General features: G+C 35.7%; 1 protein-coding gene across 1 annotated transcript in view; it reads left to right on the forward strand.

Moving 5' to 3' along the window:
* LOC114082245 (uncharacterized) overlaps window positions 1-22,525 on the forward strand; it is a 281,118-nt gene that overhangs the window by 211,916 nt on the left and 46,677 nt on the right. Inside the window, exons 107-116 of the mRNA XM_071612054.1 lie at window positions 201-299; window positions 2,651-2,721; window positions 6,697-6,787; window positions 7,363-7,443; window positions 8,676-8,774; window positions 11,096-11,178; window positions 16,738-16,828; window positions 17,054-17,110; window positions 18,714-18,812; window positions 20,980-21,059. Of these exons, the coding sequence (XP_071468155.1) occupies window positions 201-299; window positions 2,651-2,721; window positions 6,697-6,787; window positions 7,363-7,443; window positions 8,676-8,774; window positions 11,096-11,178; window positions 16,738-16,828; window positions 17,054-17,110; window positions 18,714-18,812; window positions 20,980-21,059 (851 nt within the window). The remainder of the gene's footprint in view (window positions 1-200; window positions 300-2,650; window positions 2,722-6,696; window positions 6,788-7,362; window positions 7,444-8,675; window positions 8,775-11,095; window positions 11,179-16,737; window positions 16,829-17,053; window positions 17,111-18,713; window positions 18,813-20,979; window positions 21,060-22,525) is intronic.

The following is a 22,525-nucleotide window of genomic DNA, read 5'->3' on the forward strand; positions in this document are numbered from 1 at the left end:
TCAGATTCATTTTTTTAAAGCAGAAGTATTTATGGAGTTTACCCTGAAACACCAACACTGTTAGTTTTAGTGCATTTTAAAAGTTCTTTGAAACACAACAGTTTATTGATATTGGATAATTCTTTAAGCTTCAAAAAACATTGTCTTTTGGATTGCCTTATCTGAACTCCTTATTCTTTGTCTTACCTTTTTTTTCATAGATATGGAACAACTATCTTCACACAAGACAGAAAAAAGCAATTTGATGTTGTTTAAACCAGAGGATACAGGAAAAGGAAATGCACCATTTTTCCACATGGGTATGAACAAACACACATTAGCTGTTGTTCTAAATATTACATCTAAGCTAATTAGCTTAGAAAAGTCACTCTGATGGGCAAACAAGTATACCTTCCCCTGGAATATCATAAAAGTTGGAATTGCTAATTATAAGACAAATAAGGGACAGGAAATGTACTTATATTAAAATGGAATAAATGATTCTGATAGGATTCACTCAAGATATGTGATGCCACATTTTTAATTCAGTTTTGACATTGAACTATGCAGGGTCTTTGTTTCCTACTCTGACAACAGATCACTGTTTTTTCCAGCATTCTGCATCTTGACATTGGTATGTATACTAATGTCTTTGGATTATTGGCCATTGCAAAAATGATTTTTCCTTTGGAAAATTAACTGAAAATTTTGCAAAAACTATATTACTGATTTTGATTTAGTACATCTGATTCTTGTGGTTTTACTCAACACATATGTAATTTATTTTAGTCCTTTTCTGTAAAATGAATCCATTATTTGCTAGAGAACAGTCTTTCCAGAAATTTTGACTAAGAGTTGTAAATCAAGAATATGCTTGCACCTACCAATGAAGTGATTGCTCATATTTTTATGATGTTTTTATTGTTTATTTTCTTCTCACTGGTGGGCACTGAATGACATGCTTTTATATGCAAAGAAGTTGCTGTCTGAGCCTCTACTACAGACCTCTCTGATTCTCTAGTGGGTTTTGTATATCCAAGTTTCAGAAAATTTCTGACCAATTTTCTAAATGAGTTCCCTCAACATAGGAAGATATTGCAATAGGAGAAATTACATGATAAAGGAAAGCAACATTCACAGTTGCTGCATTTTATTACACATCTCATTTGAAACCTTGAGTGAGTTACAGTCAGGAGCAGAATCTCACATTCCTGTGGACCATTCATTTAATTAAACTTCATTCAACACCCGTCACTGAAAATTTTCTATCCTCTGTATTTCTGGAAACATTCCTTTCAATCAGGCCTGCATCAACAAACTCATGCAATGCTACATTCTCATCATTCATCTCCATTCATACAAATACCCCTCATGTTTGCCTGCTCATAGCATTGAGGTTAGTCCTGATATTTTTGTACATACTGCACATATTACCATCAGCCCTCTTTAGAACATGGATGTCCAAGCATCTTATCTTTCCTAGGAATCTTTCATAGTACAAATTCTGCCTCATTCTCTATGTTGATCCTACTCTATGTCTGCAATGTCCTCTGGCAGGTCTCCTTCCAATCACTATAATGGCAGGCAAACATGTTCCATTTAAACCCTATCTTATGTACAGCCTTTCATGCTCTCAGCATTTTCTGCCTCTGGATGATAACCTCACTTTTGAAGTTTCCATTCATTACTATCTCAAGAAAAGTTTTCATCCCTGGCACCTGTTATCTCCTCTAGATCTTACCACAAAATTAAATACATGTGGAAATAAATAAAATTGTTCAGAGCAACATGATGTAAAAGCAGTTCCTTCACATCCAGGAACTGATGGACTAAACAGAAGAGGAATAATTTGATGGTTAAATGTTTATTATGGAGTTGGGAAGCTGAAAAATGTCTCAGGTAGCCTCCTGGAAAGCAAAACCAGATTATGTCAAGAATAACAGGCATAATCATGGAATTTTCAAAAGACAGAGATTCCTAATATAAAAAGAAAGAAGAAGAAATGAAAAGGAGAGTGAAAAAGAAGCAACATGGACTTCATTGTATCAAGATGTAAATGTGATCAGTTATATGGTACACCAATAATGAAGGACAATGGGATTTTAAAGCTTAATATTTGAACAGAGAGATAGTAAACCATGTGATGCTTCTTGTTCCAAGGAAATGCAAATTTTATTCTGTGAAATTTTCACCTTGAGTGAATCCACATGTGAGTTATTATAGGGATTATGCATGGTGACACCTAATGTCTCCCCAAATGGTGTTCTGGAGTATTGGGTTAGTAAAACTACTCCTAAGTTATGTCAGTATGTACTGGGTTCAGAGGAGCACATCTGGATTTGCAGGTACTTGAGAGGCAGAGGGAGGCCCTTGTCAGGTTACCAGCAATCCAGGGACTTCACAGACACCCTGTCTCCAAATATAAAGACATGGAATTTGAAGTAAGAGCTATAGTATTTGCCAAGAATACACATGTCCCTGTGTAGAATACACATACCTACAAAAAAAAATCCAGCAATTTCAAACAGTAGGTATAGTCACCTAAAATTAAACTCAATTTAAAAGTATAATTGACAAAATAAAATTGTATGATTATTACTACTCTTCCTTTTAATGTTTTTCACATTAATTTATTAAGTAATTTAAGTAAATCTGTGCATTTTTTCAGCAGAGTCACATTTGGACATATCATCAGAGGCAAAACAGAAGAGGCCTGATGATACTGGACATAGCCAGCAAGAGGTATGCATGTGTATCAATTTAATGCCTGATTACTTCTCATTTTCTTGCTTCCAGAAGGGAAATCAGGCCAAATGAAATGACCCTGTAAAATACTGCTTAGGAATCCAAACACTGTAATTTAATATTTAAGTATAGAGAATTTAACTTGTCCTGAACATGAAAGTAACATTAGAAATCAAAGTGGATTACAGATAAACTTTATGATAGCAGCTACACTAATATTTTTGAATAATGTTTGCATTTTATTCTGTGTAACATCCTTAAATGGTTATTGATAAATTGGAGACTTAGGAATAGCCAGTGGAAACTAGGAACATACATAATTGCAATGACCACTGAATCTATTCATATAAAATAATTTCATTCCCAAAGCCTTGACATTTAATTTCCCATTACCTGTTATCCATGCTGAGGTTAAAAGTATTGCATGTTAACAGAATCAGAACAATTCAAGATGGATACTTTTCTGTTAATGTACAAACAATAACTATTTTATATCTTTTCCTGCAAGAAATCAATGCACTTATTAAATATATTTATCTTATCTACTTTGTTGTTGTTAGACCTAGGACATTGGATGCAATTACTAGAAAATCATAAAATTTTGGACATGTCTTTTTGCCTCTGTTTCTCATGTTGTCTGTGTTAGTAGGTGGTGGATTTGCATGCATTTGAATGGACTTCTCTTACACTTCTTGTGTGGGTATTTGTAGTGTGCAGGTTGCCTTTTAGAATGTGTCCTGACCACAATTTATATCTGAGTACCATGTGTGAAAATTAGCATGTTATTCATGCAATTTTCATTCTCCAGAATTTCTGTTAGAGGAGATAATAAACTCCAACAATGATCAGAGCTTAAAGCAAACCATTTATCAACTGTATATAAAATAGGTATTTCAAATGATCTCTATAACAGCACAAAATTAAGAAAAGGAGAAGGAAATAACAATATTTGTCTGGCCACAAAAGATGCCTTGTTTATAATACAATTATTAGGACAAATTAAAAAAAAAGAAGAAGAGTGAAAGTGGTGGGACTAAAGATAGGCAGAAGAAGAGATAAGGAGGAAATGCAATAAAATGGTAAAAGAAAGGATTTTAAATAAGAGTAAAAAAAGATCTCTCAATAGTGACCAGGGAGGGGGTGGGGGGGTGGCAGGGGGGAGGAAGAGAGAATGGAGTAAAACTCTCATAAAAAATTAGATAGAATGTGAAAAATTATCATGGAAAACCCATACAAATAATGGACAAAAATATATCAAGAACAACAATAGCGAAAGCTTGAGACTTCCTAATGTTAAGATAGTAGAAAGAAGATATTTCTGTTTAGGATTTCTAATTTTACTCACACATAACTTTGGGGGGTTTCTGGGAAAAAAAAATATTATCCAGCTATTTCTTTATTTCCTCTGTAGCCCGCAAAGTCCTAACCTGTTATTTTGCATGAATAAGCAGAGCTCCTCTGCTCCTTTGTCCCCCACCATACACAGAGAATGCTGAGGGAACTTAGCAATTTCAAGGAGAATCTCACCATCATTACTTGTTAATGTACTCAGACATGTGAGTCTATCTAATGTGGAAACTTCCTGACACACACTCTGGTTCATGGAGCCTAGGGACCAGTATGTAATGCAGACCACCTGATGGATTCCTGTAGTCAGTGGTCTAAAGGTGGGCAAGATTCCATGTCTCTGAGGGGTTTCCTGGCAACCTATTAGACCATGGCAGTCATGGCCTCCTTACAGAACCTGTGATTTCTTTTGGGAACTGAAGGAACATACCATTGCATCTGACAGTGCCCAACACTCCTTGAATATTTTGTCATTTGAATTCTCAAAAAAGCACTTTACCCTCACTAATATTTTTCTAAACTACCATTTAAAGAGGTAATGCTCTTTAGGCCTCCACACTGCTGCTAACTGCCCACCAGACATAACACATGAATTCCTGATGAGAGTTTTCAGCACATTTCTATTACTATCCTGAGGTAATATGATCAGGGATAACCTTCACCGTTTTGTGAAGATAGTTGACTATGCAACTGAGAAGTTTAGACATGCAGTGGTTTAGATCTCTCCCACAGATATACATTGTAGGGACCTTTCTCAATGGTGTTTGACCTCAGGATTTTATTTAATCCCCAGGAGAGTTCTAAAGCTCCAGTGTGGTGGAAATGTGGATAAGGACTCCAAATGCTTCTCAACTGAGTGTCTTAACCATACCTGGCGTGTCTGCTCAAGTTTGTTGTTCTGCAGGAGAGCATTTTTCTGCCAGACATAACTTTGGCACATGATGTCACACAACTTCAAACAATATGCTTCAATGAAAGTGTCATGATCATTTATTCTTTAGGCAGACCAGAGGAACAAGTTCTAGCTGCCCAAAGCTCTCAGCATATCTATATCTCAGTTTCTCTTTTACATGACCCTAATTCTTGTTATGGGTGCCTCCATAACCACTGTTTTTGCCAGAAGTCCATCCCATAAAATTTAAAATATGAATGTATATTTTTCTGGTATTCCAAGAAGAAAATATATATAATGTAGTCAGCAAAAAGAGAATCATATTTTCGTACTCTAACTCTGCCAGGGAGATTTGGCAGTAATTCAAATTCAGCTTTATATCTATGCAAAAATCCAATCTCTCCTTTGCTGAAAAAGTTATATTTGAATTGAGAGGAATCTACATTAGTTTCCTAATTTTGCTCTAAAATATTTTCCTTTATAAAATTAAGGAGATTTTTCTGTTACAACTTTATATTTTATATTCTAAAATTTCATATACTATAAAATCACTACACACAATGATTTCATATACCATTGGGTATTCATTTTGATATAATGTTGTGTCATGAAGAACTAATTTGCTCAAACTCAGTGCAAGTATCTCCACATGTTTTGTTTTCCATTCTTCTACTGATGGGTATCAGAGTTAGTCCTATAACTTTATAATTTTGACTTGTAGTGCTAAAACATCAAAGTTCATATGTAACATGTGCATACTGATTTCCATACATTGGGATTCAGTTCAAGGAGTGGGAAATCTGGGTCATGTGGCAGTCATATTCCTAGTATCCAAAGGAATCTCCATAATGCTTTCCAGCGTGGAAGTCTTAATTTTAAGTCTGATAGTATAAGATTGTAGTTTCCTGCCACATCCTGCACTGCACTTATTATTTAACTACTTGATAAATGTCATTCTGACTGGGGAAATCTGAAATGTTAATGCAGTTTTGAATGGTATTTCCTTGAGTGCTTTGAAAATATTCAGACAGTAAACACAGCATGATACTTTGCTAGTGTCTTCCTTTCTTGGAATTCCTTTTAGTTATTCTTCAATGAAAAGTGTTGCATACTCTAACCAAATTGAGTGTGCCCCTTTGTATACATAAAATATAGACACATTTTCATTCTGAATTTCTCTCTTTTTAAAATAAATTTTTGACTATATATATTTTTCTAAATGACATTCATGTTTTCCAAGCTCTGTGACTCAAACAAGTCCAAGTGTGTTTTATTTCTACACAAAGTGACAGATTTGAAAATCTCTTAACACATCAATTTTAACACTAAAAATTGCCCTTTATTGTTTTAAATGTTGAATCTGTATAATATCAAGTCCATTTCTCAAGAGAGTTTTAAATAAATTTTCTGTTGTGTTTATAGTATTGCTGAGTATGTTTGCTAGTTAAGCACTGATTTAAATTGTTTTAGATATATGCATATCAGTGTTTGTTATCAGGGAACACATTCTCTCTTAATTCTTCCTGGTTTTACCCCAGCAGAAGCCAGATGAAGGAAAGCATCTCAGCTTCATCTGGAATGCATAAGATAGTGTCTCATTTGGAAAGTACTGTTGCACAAAATGTAATGGTCTTATCTCCAATTGCAATGACTTCATATCTATGAACATGGTGGTGTCTAAAGAGTGATGATGAAATCTATATGTAACTCATAACTGCCATTATTTTTAACAGAGTGATTCTGAGCAAGATAATGAGTGTACTTCTTGTCTATTTGGTGTATTCCGTTCACCCACAAAAAAAAGAATAAAAGGATATGTAAAAGGTAAGATACACATAGGATACAAAATATAATAGAGAGACTATTGCCAAAAAATATGAGCACTAGCATAGAGTAATTGTTCAAAGAATATGTCTATTAAATAGCTAGCAAGGAAAAAGGAAGATAAGAAGTGGCATCTTTTAGGTTTCCTTCACAGGTTAAATTGGGAGTATTGCTAAATGAATACAATTGTGAGTTGCATTTAAGACATGCTTCTATCACGGGTAAATCTAAAATAAGGCAAAAGCAAGAAGAAGATGTAATGAAGACTGAGAAAGACAGTGAGTACATGGAGTCAAAAAGAAAAAGAGGAATAAGTTTTACCAAGGAGAGGGCGGGAAATTCAAGCCACATATGAGAAAGGTAAAGAGCAGGGTTTTCAAAATGTGGGAAGAATTTGTGAGTTTCAAACTACAAAGATGAATGAAGGGGAGAGTACATCTTTCTGAACCTTCATGACTTATTCACACTTGGAAATGAATTGAGGAATAAACACTTGATGCCACAAAGCTAAGTTTATTTACCATAAATGATTAGGCATGTACAAAATTTAGTGACAACATTTTGTTACACCCTAGGACAAAAACACAGTGAAGAAACAGCAAATGGAAAAGGCAAAAGAAGTACAAATAGTTGTGGAGCATTCCCGAAACCCACAGGTATCTAAAATTAATGTTGGAAAAAGAGTACAGATTCTTCTAAACTTGACTTTGAAGGGACATCCTAAGGTAAAATCCAGAGCTATATTCAAATTAACTTAGAGGAATTGGAAACTGACAAATTTCACACTGGAACTCTGAAAACATAAGGAATCATCTCTTGGGGATCATGTCCAAAATCTCATTCTGACTGAGCAAGTCTTTCCTTCTCCATGTCCATTACATTCTATAGTGATTCCAAAGATCCTGGTCCTCAGGCAACATGTTTTTCAGCCAGGGAATGCATGTCCTTTTGAGAAATATGCAAGAACAGCTACGGGTTCCTGCAGTTTAGGACACAAGCAGATCAATTGCAAGGACAAATATTGAGTTCATTCTAAACATGTCTCTTGAGAATTGAGAGGGACTCAAAAGACTAAGATGAAGAAATTATATTTCCATGATAAATTTGTTACATTGCCAGGAAAGAAAGTGGGCAAAAATCCATTCAAAGAATGTAAAATGGAAAGAAACAAGCCTCCACTCTAGGGTTCTTTTTGAAAAGCTAAAGGGAAGGGAAAATGAAGGAGGAATCATGAAATTTAGCTAGGAAATATGAGTAAATGGAGAGAATACTCTTCAGGTCTTTACAGTTTGTCTCATTTCATATCAATATCTGATGGAGAGATGATTAGAACTAGTGGGGGCTGGAAGAATAAAGGCAACCTACAGCTGCCAATTTCTCTCCTCCATATGTAGCAGGCCCCACAATGTGTGAGGCATCCATATATGTCATTCAGAAGAGCAACATTGCATTTTTGAAGAATTAATTGTTTTAAAGAAAGCTAATATTTTCATTCATACTATTCTTATCATTAATATCATTAATTTTGTTTAAGCCATTATTTTTTGGTGCTTCGTTGGGAAACCATGTTGCTTACATGCCAAGAATCCACAGTACTGCTGAGATACCTTCTGAACTCTAGAGGACAAATGTTGTTCTGAACTGGGACTTTTTTGAAAATACTTTAAAAGCCTTGTAGATATGCCACATCAGACTCAAACTGGAACCAGAAATCTTTATGCAGTTTACTCCTCAATAACCAACACCATTACTCTTATTTACCAATTTCTTCAAAACATAATAGTTTATTGATATCTGCAATTTCTGCAAGATTTCAGAACAATTTTTTGATGGACTAGTCTGAATCCTTTGTGCTTTATCATATTTCTTTTTTTTTTTTTTTTCATAGATGTTGGATCACTTTCTTCACACAACAGAGGAAAAATAAAATTGGTATTGGTTGAGCCACCTGATACAGGAAAGGAAGCTATATCAGTTTCCCACATGGGTATGGATAAACACCCAGATGGTGTTAGCTGACTTTCTGTAAACACATACATCAGAAAACTCTCCATGATGAGCAAACAATTATATCTTCCCCCGGACTTACATCACTACTTTAGACTTGTTAATTATAAGGCAAATAAGGGATTGGAAAAGGACTTATAATGAAATGGATTAATAGATTCTGATAAGATTCACTAAAGATGTGTACTGCCACATTTTAAAAGCTTTGACATTGAATTTCTCAGGGGTGTTCTTTCCTCCTTTAAATACAGTTCATTCTGCATCTCAACATAATTGTATAATTGATCATTTCAAAAATGATCTTTCCTCTGGAAACTTAACTGCAAATATTACTGAACCCACATTCCTGGTTTGGTTTTAGTACTTTGAATCTTGTGACTTTACTCAACACACATGTAATTCATTTTACTGCTTTTATATAAAATGAATGTGTTATTTATTGGCAAACAGTTTTCCAGAAATTTTGACTGAGTTGTAAATCAAGAATATGCTTGCACATACCAAGGAAGTGTTTGCTAATCATTCTATGACATATTTTATTTCTTTATTTTACCTCAATTGTGGGCACTAAAAAAGGTCTTTTCGCATGCTAAGCAGTTGCTGTCTCACTGAACCTCTCCCACAGACCTCTCTAATTCTCTAGTGGGTTTTCTAAATCCAGGTTTCAGAAAATTGTGCACCAAGCACCTAAATGAGTTCCTTCAACACAGGAAGATATTTTTACAGAAGAAACTACATGGTACATGAAAACAACATTCACAGTTCCTACATTTTATTACACATCTCATTTGAAACCTTGCATTACAGTCGGGATCTCAAAGCACACAGAGCCACTTTCTTTCTTGTTCATTTAATTAAAATGGGTTCCATAAATCTCACTGAAAATTTTATACCCTCTGTATTTTTGGAAAAATTCCATCCAATCAGGCCTGCATCAATTTTCTAGTGCACTGCTGCCTTCTCATTATTCATCTCCATTCGTGCACATGCCACTCAAGGTCACATGCTTATCACATTGAGGTTGGTTTTACTATTTATGCGTATAGTGCATATATGACCATAAGACACGGATTTCCAAGCATCTTAAATTTCCTAAGAATCTTTCTTAATACAAATTTTTCCTCACTGTGTATTTTGATCCCTCTCTCTGCCTGCGATGTCCCCTGGCAGTTCTCCTTGCCAATCCCTATAGTCAGTCAGGCATGTTCCATTTAAGCCCTGTGTGTACGTACAGTCTCACATGCCCTCAGCATTTCCTCCCTCTGGCAGATGACCTCACTTTTGAAGTCTCCATTAATCTCTATCTCTAGAAAAGACATCATCCCTGTCCCCTATTTTCTCCTCTAGTTCTTACCACAAATTCAATTACAGGTGGAAATAAATAAAGCTTTTGACAGTAATATGATATAAAAGCAGTCCTCTCAAGTCCAGTAACTGATGAACTGGGTAGGAAAATGAATACTTTACAGCTCACATGTTTATTACTCAGTACAAAAGTTGTAATCTGTCTGAGGTAGTCCCAAGGAAAGAAAACCAGTTTATGTCAGGAATAACAGGCATAATCGTGAATGTTTTGCAAGACAGAGGCAATTTTGATTGAAAAAAATATATGAGAAGAAGTGGAAGCTAAAAAGAAAAATAATGTGGAATTCATTCTGTTAAGGTGTAAATGCAATCATTTATTTGGAACACAATGAAGTACAATGGATTTTTAAAATTTAATAATTGAGGAGGAGATAGTAAACAGTGTGATGATTATAGTGTACAAAGAAACTTAAATTTTTTACTGTGAAATTTTCATTCAACTTGAATGGATCAAGTTGTGAGTTATTATAGGCATCATACATGGTGAATACCTAGTGTCTCCCCACATGGTTTTCTGAGGTATTGGACCAGTAAAATTACTCTTCAATGATGTCAGTATGCATGGGGTTCAGAGACACACATCCATAATTGCAGGTACTTGAGAGGCAGAGGCAGCCTCTCAGGTTTACAGCAAACCCTGGAATTGAAAAAACACCCTGTCTCCCAGTATAAAGACTTGGGATCTGAAGTAAGCATTATAGTATTTTGCAAGGATACACATGTTTGGGGGTAAAATACATAGGCCCACACACAAACAGCAATAAAAATTTCACACATGATATATATTCTTCTAAAGTAAAACTTCAATAAAAATATAACTGGACAAATAAAATTATATGATTATTAGTATAGTACTCTTCCTTTTTATAATTTGGATAATTTGTCTTTCACATGAATTTTTTTTAAGTATTTTAAGTTTATCTGTGCATTTGTCAGCAGAGTCAAATTTGGACAGATCATATGAGGCAGAACAGAAGAGGCTTCATGATATGGATGATACTGCACATCACCAGCAAAAGGTAGGCATATGTGTCCATTTAAATTCTTTTTCTTGCTTCCAGATGCCAATTGAAATGACCTACTACAGTACTCTTTGAAAATCCAAACATAGTAATTAAATATTTAAGTACAGAGAAGTTAACTGGTCATCAATATCAAAATAGCTTTACCAATCAAGGTGAATGACAGATAAACTTTATGCAAGCAATTGCACTAATATTTTCCAATAATGTTTGCATTTTCATCTATGTGACAGCCTTAAATGGTGAATGATAAATTGCAGAATATCATATCATATCAGTTGAAACTAGGAACATGCATAAATGCAATGACCGCTGAACACATTCATGTAAAAATAGCTTCATTCCCAAAGGCTCAGTGTTTAATTTCATATTAGCTGTCACCCATGACAAGGTTAACGATGTTTTTCTCCATGGATTCCTGTGTCTTTACTGAGGAAGATACCAGACTTAAATGAGACCCAAAACTGCCTGTTAATGGAAAATGATTCAGGATGGGTACTTTTCTGTTAATATACATACAGTTTCTATTGATTTTATGTCATTTCCTTTCAAGAAATCAATTCACTTATTAAACATATTTTTTCTTAGTATCTAGATGTTGTTAGACCTAAGTCATTGGATGCAATTATTGAGAAATCATGAAATTTGGGAGGTGTATTTTTCCTCTGTTCTCATGTTGTCTGTGTTAGTAAATTGTGGATTTCCATGCATTTGAATGGATTTCTGTTCCATAGTGTCTCCTGGGTACTTGGAGTGTGCAAGTTTCTCTTTGGGATGTTTCCTGGACAGGGTTTATAGATGAGGATCACATCTGAAAAATGAGCATGTTTAACATGTTACTTTCACTCACAAGTATCTCTGTAAGGGGAGAGTATCACAGAGCCACCATCACCTTGCCAGGGTAGTTTCCTGCTCAGAAGGTGTAAGCCACCTGGGAAAAAGAAAGTCTCAAATAATTAGTAAAGAAATAAGAGACAGAGCCAGAAATTAAGTTTGAAAAGGAAAGCAGAGCTCCTGAAAGGTTCCCCAATCCCAGTAGAAGCTGGAACTGAACAACTAGAAAAAGGATCAAGTTGTTTATTTAAGGGAGAGTAGATCAAAGGCAGAGATAAGTTTTTAGCGGGAGGAATATTGCTTTTTGGTGTGTTAGGGTTCTTGCAGCAATGAAGTTGATTGGCATCTTGACAGGCCACACCCAACTCTGAAAGGCTGTGTAGCTGTGTGGCTCCAGCTGGTCCACCCATCTCCAGTGCAGTGCTGAACCTGACACAGCTTTGTAAGAAGCCAGTGGCTTCTAAGTCAATTTGCTTCACACCAAGTTCACATTGGCTCCTGTCAGGAGAGAATAAACTCCAATAATGATCACAGCATAAACCAAAATATGTATCCACTGTACATAAAATATTATGTTTTAAATGATCTCCAGAACAGCACAAAGTGAAGAGATGGAGTAGGAAATAACAAGGTTAACCTGCAAAAAAAAATATATCCTGGTTATAATATAATTATTGGAACATATTTCAAAAAAGTAAGTAGAGTGAAAGTGGTGAGAGTAAGCAGAGTCAGAATAGGAGAAGAGGAAAAAATGCAATAAAAATGAGAAATGAAAAGATTTAAAATGAGAATAAAAATTGTCTCTGGCTAACAAAAAAAATGAATGAATGGAATAAAACTCTCAGATAAATAGAAAGAGAAAAATAAATAACATGGAAAACTCATAAAAATTATCAAACAAAAATATCAAAAACAATAATAGCAAAAGCTTTGAGATTCCCTAATATTTACATAGTAGAAAAGAAGATATTTCTGTCCAGGATTTCTGATTTTACTCACACATAACTTTGGGGGTTTCTGGGAAACAAATATTATTCAACACTTTATTTGTTCTAGCTCCAAAAGGCCTAACCTGTTATTTGCATGAATAAATAAGCTGAGCTTCTCTGCTCCTTTGTCTCCCACCACATACAGAGAATGCTGAGGGAACTTAGCAATTTCAAGGAGAATCTCACCATCATTACTTGTTAATGTACTCAGACATGTGAGTCTATCTAATGTGGAAACTTCCTGACACACACTCTGGTTCATGGAGCCTAGGGACCAGTATGTAATGCAGACCACCTGATGGATTCCTGTAGTCAGTGGTCTAAAGGTGGGCAAGATTCCATGTCTCTGAGGGGTTTCCTGGCAACCTATTAGACCATGGCAGTCATGGCCTCCTTACAGAACCTGTGATTTCTTTTGGGAACTGAAGGAACATACCATTGCATCTGACAATGCCCCAGCACTGCTGGATTCTTCTGTCACTTGAATTCTCAAAAAGCAGTCTCCTTCCCTATCATTATTCTAAACCACCTATTTAAAGAGGCAGTGCTCTATGAAACGCTATTCAGCTAACTGTCCCACAGACACAACACATGTATTCCTTTTGAGAATTTTCAACCCATTCCTATCACTATCCTGAGAATATATCAAGAGGGTGAACCTCCACCATTCTGTGTGGAGAGTTGGCTATGCATCTGGGAAGTTCAAACATGCAGTGGTTTCAGATCTTGCCCACAGAGTTACTACAGTGGAACTCTTCTCAAAGGTGTCTGCCCTCAGGATTTTATTGTAATTCCCTGGATGGTGTCTACAATATCAGTATGGTAATAATATGGACAAGAACTTGAAGTGCCTCTCAACTGAGTCGCTTGACCATACATGGTGTGTATGCACATGTGTGTTGTTTTACAGGAGAGCAATTTTTCACCAGGCATAACCTTGGCACTTGTTGTCATAGAAAATCAAACAACATGTTTCAGTGAAAGTGCCAGGAACTTTTAATCTTCAGGCGGACCACAGAATTAAAATGTAGCCGCCCAGAGCTATCAACAGATCTATGTCTCAGTTTCAGTTTTATACCACCCTGATACTTGTTGTGAGTACCTCCATTAACCACTGTCTGTTTCAGAGGACCATCTTATTAAAAAATAGGAATGAAATTTTTTTCTGAAATCTGGGGAGAAAGTATGGATAATGTGCTTTGGGAGAAGAGGCTCTTGAATATTGCCTAGAATATTTAGCAGTATTTTGAATACTGGTTGATTCACCTTAAAAAATTCAACTCCCTCCTTTGCTGAGAATGTTGTATTTGAACTGAGAGGAATCTACATTAGTTTCCTATTTGTACTAAACTATTTTTCTTTATATAGTTAAGGAGATTTTGCTCTTGTGCCTTTTGTATATTAGAATATTTTAGGACGCTGAATTCATATAAATGATTGGGATTCATTTTGACATAATGGGTACAATGAATAAGTATATTGCTACTTATTCATTGCTACTTATTCAGTGCTAAGTGTCTTTTTGGGTTTTTTTAATACATTTTACTGTTGGTGGGTATCAGAGTTAGTTCCAGAACTTTACAATTTTGACTTGCAGTGCTAAAACAGCAACATTCATAAATCACATGTGCATGCTGATTTTGGTACACTGGGGTTCTGATCGAGGAGTAGACAAGTTGGGTCATATGGGAGTCATATTCTTAGAATCCTGAGGAATCTCCAAAATGCTTTCTAGTGTGGAAGTCTTAATTTTCAGTCTGGCAGTGTAGGATTGGACTTTCCTGCTACATCCTGCACTGCATGTATTTTTTGACTTCTTGATAAATGTCATTCTTACTGGGGACTTCTGAAATATCAATTCAGATTTAAATGATATTTCTTTTTTATTTATTAAAAAATAAATTACAGTGGGATGCGTTACAACTGTTAATACACATGTACAGCACAATTTTTCATATTTCTGGTTGTATATAAAGTATGTTGACACCAATTCATACATGTCTTCATACATGTACTTTGGATAATGATGTCTGTCACTTTCCACCATCCTTACTAACCCCCTGCACCCTTCTTTCCCCCACCCCCATCCCTCTGCCTTATCTAGAGTTCATCTATTCCTCCCTTGCTCCCCCTCGTATAGCAGCACAATTCATAATAGCTAAACTGTGGAGCCAACCTAGATGACCTTAGAAGATGAATGGAAAAAAAATGTGGCATATATACACAATGGAATTTTACTCAGCAATAAAAGAGAATAAAGTCATGGCATGATGTTGACCAAATGTGATATATCTGTGAACAATTTGTAATTCCTGATTTGAGAACTTCCTATTTCTTGCTTTTTGCCATTGCCTAATTGGGTTTGTGAGAAGTTTTCCCTGGCACTGTTGTCGTCTATTTCTTCTATGAATGCACATCTTGTTTTAAAAGCCATGATTTCTGTGTTGCCCACAGAGGTACTATAATGGAACACTTCTCAAAGGTGTTTGCCCTCAGGATTTTATTGTAATTTCCAGGATGGTGTCTACAATATCAGTGTGGTGATACTATGGACAAGAACTTGAAATGCCTGTCAGCTGAGTGGTTTGACCCTACGTGGAGTGTAGGCACATGTATTTTCATCTGGTCACTGATTCCTGTTGAGGGTCCCCAGTATTTCCACACAGGCTGTCTTATTCATTATGCAGATTCATCGGTTTTTCTAGTTCCAAACTTTGAAAGTAGTCAGTCAAGAAACTCAGTGTAATGCTGTGCTACTGCCTTACTATTTTGAAATTCCTTTTAGATCCTTCTTCGATGAAAAGTATTACATTCTCTAACCAAATTGAGTGTGCTTCTTTGTTCACATAAAATATGCACTATACTTTATACACAACCAGAGATATGAAAAATTGTGCTCTTTATGTGTAATATGAATTGTAATCATTCTGTCATATGTAACAAATTAGAATACAAAATAGACACATTCTCTTATTGACTCTCTCTTCTTTTATTTTTTTAAGAGAGAGAGAGAGAGAGAAAATTTCAATATTTATTTTTCAGTTTTGGGTGGACACAACATCTTCGTCTGTATGTGGTGCTGAGGATTGAACCCGGGCCGCACACATGCCAGGCGAGCGCGCTACCGCTTGAACCACATCCCCAGCCCCTCTCTCTTCTTTTAAAGTGAAATTTTGACTATCTAAATATTTTGCTCAATGAGGCAAATATTTGGAAGTCTCTGGAGACTCAAATGAAACAAGTCCAAGAGTATTTTCTTTCTACTGGAGGTGACCCATTGGACGGTCTCTTATCATAACAAGTATCATAAATCAATAAAACAATTGGCCCTTCATTGTTAGAAATATTGAATCTGTAAAACATGAAATCTAATTCACAAAAGCATTTTAAATAAATTTTCTACTCTGTTTTTAGATTTGAGTAAGAATGCAGAGCTTACTAATTAAGCACTGATGTTAGTTGTTTGGGATATATGCATATCAGTGAGTTTGGTGTAAGAGAACACATTTACTCTTTCATTCTTCCTGATGTTCCCCATCAGTAGCCAGATGAAGAGAGGAGCTCAGCTTCATCAGGACAGCATGTGAAACTGTGTCTCATATGGAAATATTGTTGCAGAAAATGTAATGGTCTAATCTGAAATTGCAATGTCTTCCTAACTATAAATATAATGATGGTCAGAGAGGGATGCAGAAAGCTATATGAAACTTATTATTGTCATTATTTTTACCAGAGTGATTCTGAGAAACATCAAAAGATATGTGCTGCTTGTGGGTCCAGGACGTTTAAACCAAGCACAAAGACAATAAATGGACATGGACAAGGTAAGAACCATATAGAATACAAAATACATTGGAAAGGGCATGGCCAAAAAATATGAGCACTGGTATACAGTACTTGTTCAAGGAATATGTCTATTAAAATAAATAGTAGGGTTAAATAAATATAAGAAGTGGTATATTTCGTTACTTTTCAGCCACAGGTTGAATTGAATGTATTGCTAAAGGAATTGCATTGTGAGTTGCATTTGACACATGCTTCTCTCACAGGTAAATCTGAAATAAGGAAAACCACAGAAGAAGGGGGAGTGAAGACTGAGAAAGGCAGTAAGTACACATAGTAAAAAAAATAGAAAGAATAAATGGTAGTCAGGAGAGGGTAGGAAATTTCAACAACACTTGAAAAGGGAAAAGAACAGGGTTTTCAGAATGTGGGAAGAATTTGTGTGTTTCCATTCCCAAAGTTGAGTGAAGGGGAAAGTAAAACTTTCCCACCCTTTTTGACTTATTCACAGTTGGGAATAAATTGAGGAGTGAAGACCTGTTGCCACAGAGCTAAGTTCAGTTACCCCAAGTGATTTAATGACATACAATATGTTGATACAGCCTAGGGCAAAATGATAGTGCAGAAACACCAAATGTAAAAGTAGAAAGAAGTATGAATGGTAATTAAGCATGTCCAAAATCCACAGATATCTAAAGTTAATCTAAAATTAATAATGAAAAATTATCAATGAATGTATTACACTTCCTTATGAATTTTAATTTGTGGGGACATTTTAGGGAGGAATCCACAGATACATTGAAATTAACTTAGACAAATTTGAAGATGACAAATTTCACACTGGAACTCTGCAACTATAAGGAATCATCCTTTGGGCACCATCTTCAAACTCTTGCCTCTAACTTGTCCATTACAATCTAAGGTGATTCCAATGATTCTGGTGTATATACTACATGATTTGGATCTGTGCATTGTATCTCCTTTTGGGAAATATGCAAGAACTGCTATTGATTCCTACAGTTTGAGGACACAACCAGATCAAGTGCAATCATAAATCTTACTTTCATTCTGAGCATGTCTCTTGAGATGTGCAAAGGACATAGGACTAAGATGAAGAAATGATATTTCTAAGATAAATCTGTTACTTTGGCAGGCAACAAATAGTGGCAAAGATCCATATAAAGGGTGTAAAATGGAAAAAGGGAAGCTCCCACTTTATGGATTTTTTTGGAAAAACTAAAGGGAAGGGAAAGTGAGGGAGGAAATAGCATTTAGGTAGAAAATACAAGTAAATGGAGAGAATTCTAGTCAGCTCTCTTCAGTTTGTCATTTTCAAGTCAGAATCTGGTTCTAAGATGATAAGAACCAGTAGCAGCTGGAAGAATCAGGGTAACCTAGAGCTACCAATTTCTCCCCTTCTTATTTAGTAGGCACCACATTGTGTGAGGTATTTGTATGTGTCATTCAGATTAGCAACATTGCATTTTTGAAGGATTCATTACTTTAAAGAAGTCTAATATTTCCATCTATACATTTCTTATTAACATCCTTAATATTTTGCTTTCATCATTATTTTATTGATTTTTGTGAGAAACCATGTCCCTGGACATTCCAGGAATGCACCGTATTACTGAGATAAATTCTGAACTCTAGAAAGCAGATAGATGTTGGGATGATTTGGGACTTGTGTGCAATTCCTTAAAAAGCTGTCTATATATGCCACACCACACTCAAATTTTAACCAGAAACTTTTATTCATTTTACTCCTCAAACACTAACACTATTACTCTTAGTGTATTTACCAATTTCTTTAAAACACAATGGTTTATTGGTATCTGATAACTCTTCAAGTTTTCAGAACAATTTTTCTTTGGGATGGCCTTGTCTGAATCCTTTGTACCTTACCATACATCTTTTTTTCCATAGATGTTATATTACTTTCTTCATACAAGAGAGGAAATGTACAACTGATGTTGGTTAAACGAGTGGATAAAGGAAAAGATGACACACCAGTTTCCCACTTGGGTATGAACAAACATTGAGATGGTGTTAGCTGATGCTCTCAGCACATGTATCTGAACTAATTAGCTCAGAAAACTCTCCATGATGAGCAAACAATTATATCTTCCCTGGGAATTTCATAACAATTTTGGAATTATTAATTATAAGGCAAATGAGGATTAGGAAACAATAAAATATATTAAATGATTCTGATAAGATTCACTAAAGATTTGTACTGCCACATTTTTAACTCAGCTTTGACATTGAATTTCTCAGGCTTCTTCTTTCCTCCTCTGACTACAGATCATTCTGCATCTTGACACTGGTATATATACCTATGTCTTTCTATAATTGGTCATTCCAAAAATGATTTTTCCTTTAGAAACTCAATTGTGTAAATATTACTGAACCCATATTCCTGATTTTGTTTTAGTACTTTGAGTCTTGTAGCTTTACTCAACACACATATTTAATTCATTTTACTGCTTTTATTGGCCCTTTTTTGCACATAGATGTCCATTTGTTGGAGTACAGTTTTCCAGAAATTTTGACTAATAAATCAAATATATACTTGCATATACCAAAGAAACATTTGCTCATATTTCTTTGACATGGTTTGTTTGTTCCTATTCTTCTCAATGCTGGGCACTGAACAGGATCCTTTTACATGCTAAGCAGTGATCTCCCACTGAACCGCTCCCACAGACCTCTCTCATTTTCTGGTGTGTTTCATATATCCAAGATTCAGAAAATTGCCCACCTTCTTCCTAAAGGAGTTTTCTGAACATAGGAAGATATTACCATAAGAAAAACTACTTTGTAAAGAAAAGCAACATTGACATTAGCTGTACTTTACTGCCCTTCTTATTTGAAATCTTTGTAACAGTGACGTACAAAACCATACATTCCTGTGGCCTACTTTTTTTCTTTGTTCATGTCATTAATCTTCATTCTAAACAGGTCACTGAGAATTTTCTATCCTCTGTATTTCTGGAAATATTTCCTCCATTCAGGCTGGCATCAACTTGCTAATGCACTTATTGCCTTCTCATTATTCATCTCCATTCATGCACAGGTCCTTCTTCATCGTCACCTGCTCATAGCGCTGAGGATGGTCCTTTTATTTATGCATATACTGCACATATGACCATTGTCCCTCTTTAGAACATGAATGTCCAAGCATCTTAACTTTCCTAGGAATCTTTCATAATGTAAATTTTGCCTCAGTCTCTACCTTGTTCCCTCTATCTGCCTGCACTGTCCTCTTGCTCTTGTCTCACCAAACCCTAAATCATCAAAAAACATGTTCCTATTTAAACCCTGTCTCTATGTACAGCTTTTCAGCTCTGAGTATTTCTAGCCTCTGGTGGGTAATCTCACTTCTAAAGTCTCCACTATCTCCATCTCTAGAATATAAATCATCCCTAGCACCTGTTTTCTAAGGCTTTTATCGCAAACTCAACTGTGGTGGAAATTAATACAACTGCTGACTGCAACGTAATATAAAAGTAGTCCACTCAAGTCCAGGAACTGAGGAAGTAGACAGGAAAATGAATACTTTACATGTCACATGTTTATTACCCAGTTTGGAAGCTATAAAATGTCTGTTGTAGCCCCAGCAAAAGAAAAAAGACTTTACATCAGGAATAACATAGATGCTTCACAAGACAGACTGATTCCTAATAGTAAAAAAGAAAAGAAACAAAACAAATTTTTAAAAACCCCTGCAGGGTTTCCAGTAAACCTTGGACTTTACAGACACTCTGTCTTCCAATATAAAGACTTGGGATCTGAAGTAAGCATTATAGTATTTGCCAAGGATACACATGTTTTGGGGTAAAATACACAGGCCCACACACAAACACCAATAAAAATTTCACATACGATATACATTCTCCTAAAGTAAAATTTCAATAAAAATATAACTGGGAGGGCTGGGGATGTGGCTCAAGCGATAGCGCGCTCGCCTGTCATGCGTGCGGCCCGGGTTCGATCCTCAGCACCACATACAAACAAAGATGTTGTGTCCGCCGAGAACTAAAAAAATAAATAAATATTAAAAAAAAATATATATATATAACTGGGAAAATAAAATTATAAGATTATTCATACTCTCCTTTTTAATTTGGATAATTTGTCTTTCACATGAATTTTTTAAGTAGTTTAAGTTTATCTGTGAATTTGTCAACAGAGCCACATTTGGACAGATCATCCGAGGCAGAACAGAAGAGTTTTCATGATATTGATGATACTGCACATCGCCAGCAAAAGGTAGCACATGTGTCAATTTAAATTCCTGGTCATTTCTTTTTTTTTTTTTTTTTTTTGCTTCCAGACATTAAACTAGGCCAATTGAAATAACCTACTACAATACTCTTTGGGATTCCAAACATAGTAATTAAATATTTAAGTACAGAGAAATTAACTGGTCAGCTACAACTAAAAAAAAAAAAAATTAAAGAAATCAATGCAACTATTAATTATATTTACCTTATCTATTTAGTTGTGGTTAGACCTAATTCTTTGGATGGAATTTTTGGGAAATCATGAAATTTTGAAAGTCTTTTCCTCTGTTCTCCTGTTGTCTGTGTTAGTAGGTGGTTCATTTCCATGTACTTGAATGGATTTCTAGTCCATAGACTCATGTGGGTACTTGTAGTGTGCAAGTTTCTCTTTGGGATGTCCTGGGCAGTATTTACATCTGAGTATCACAGCTGAAAATGAGCATATTTTATGGGCTACTTTCACTCACAAGTATCACTGTAAGGGGAGAGTATCATGGGGCCACCATCACCCTACTCATAAGATGTAAGCCATCTGAGAAAAAGAAGGTCTGAAATAACTAGTAAAGAAATAAGAGCCAGAGCTAGAAATTAAGTTTGAAAGGTGAAGCAGAGCTCTTAAATGGATCCCCAATTTCAGTGGAGCTGCAGCTCAGCAACTTGAAAATGTCTCCAGTTCTTCATTTAAGGGAGAGTGTATCAAAGGCAGGGATAAGTTTTCAGAAAGAGGAAACGTGTGTGTGTGTGTGTGTGTGTGTGTGTGTGTGTGTACACTACGGATTGAACTCAGGGCCGCAAGACCACTAAGCCACATCCCCCCATGCTATTTTGTATTTGATTTAGAGACAGGGTCTAACTGAGTTGTTTAGCACCTCACTCTTTGCTGAGACTGGCTTTGCACTCATAATCCTCCTGCTCAGCCTCCTGTGTCACTGGAATTACAGGCATGCACCACCACACCTGGAAACAGGAGGAATGTTCTTTTTTGGTGTGGTAGGTATCTTACAGCAAAGAGGTTGATTAGCATAGTGGCCACACCCAACTCTGGCTGTGTGGCTGTGTAGCCTCACCTGATCAACCCATCTCCAGTGCAGTGCTGAACCTGATGGAACTGTGTAAGAAGTCACAGGTTGGGGCCAGTCTCTCAAACCAGCAAGATTGCTGATGGAAATTCCCAGATACCAGACTTTTCCTACCCAATGGATTTTATGTCTATTTGATTCTCGTAAAGTGCATGGCTGGTTCCTGTCAGGAGAGAGTAAACTCCAACAACCATCACAGCATAAAGAAAAACATGTATTCACTGTACATAAAATCTTATGTTTTAAATTATCTCTAGAACAGCAATAAATGAAGAAATGGAGTAGGAAATAACAAGGTTGACCTCCAAAAACACCTGCCTTGGTTATGATACAATTATTGGAATATATTTTTAATAGGAAGTAGAGTGAAAGT

Source organism: Marmota flaviventris, chromosome 5 (assembly GCF_047511675.1).
Source record: "Marmota flaviventris isolate mMarFla1 chromosome 5, mMarFla1.hap1, whole genome shotgun sequence".
Taxonomy (NCBI): Eukaryota; Metazoa; Chordata; class Mammalia; order Rodentia; family Sciuridae; genus Marmota; species Marmota flaviventris.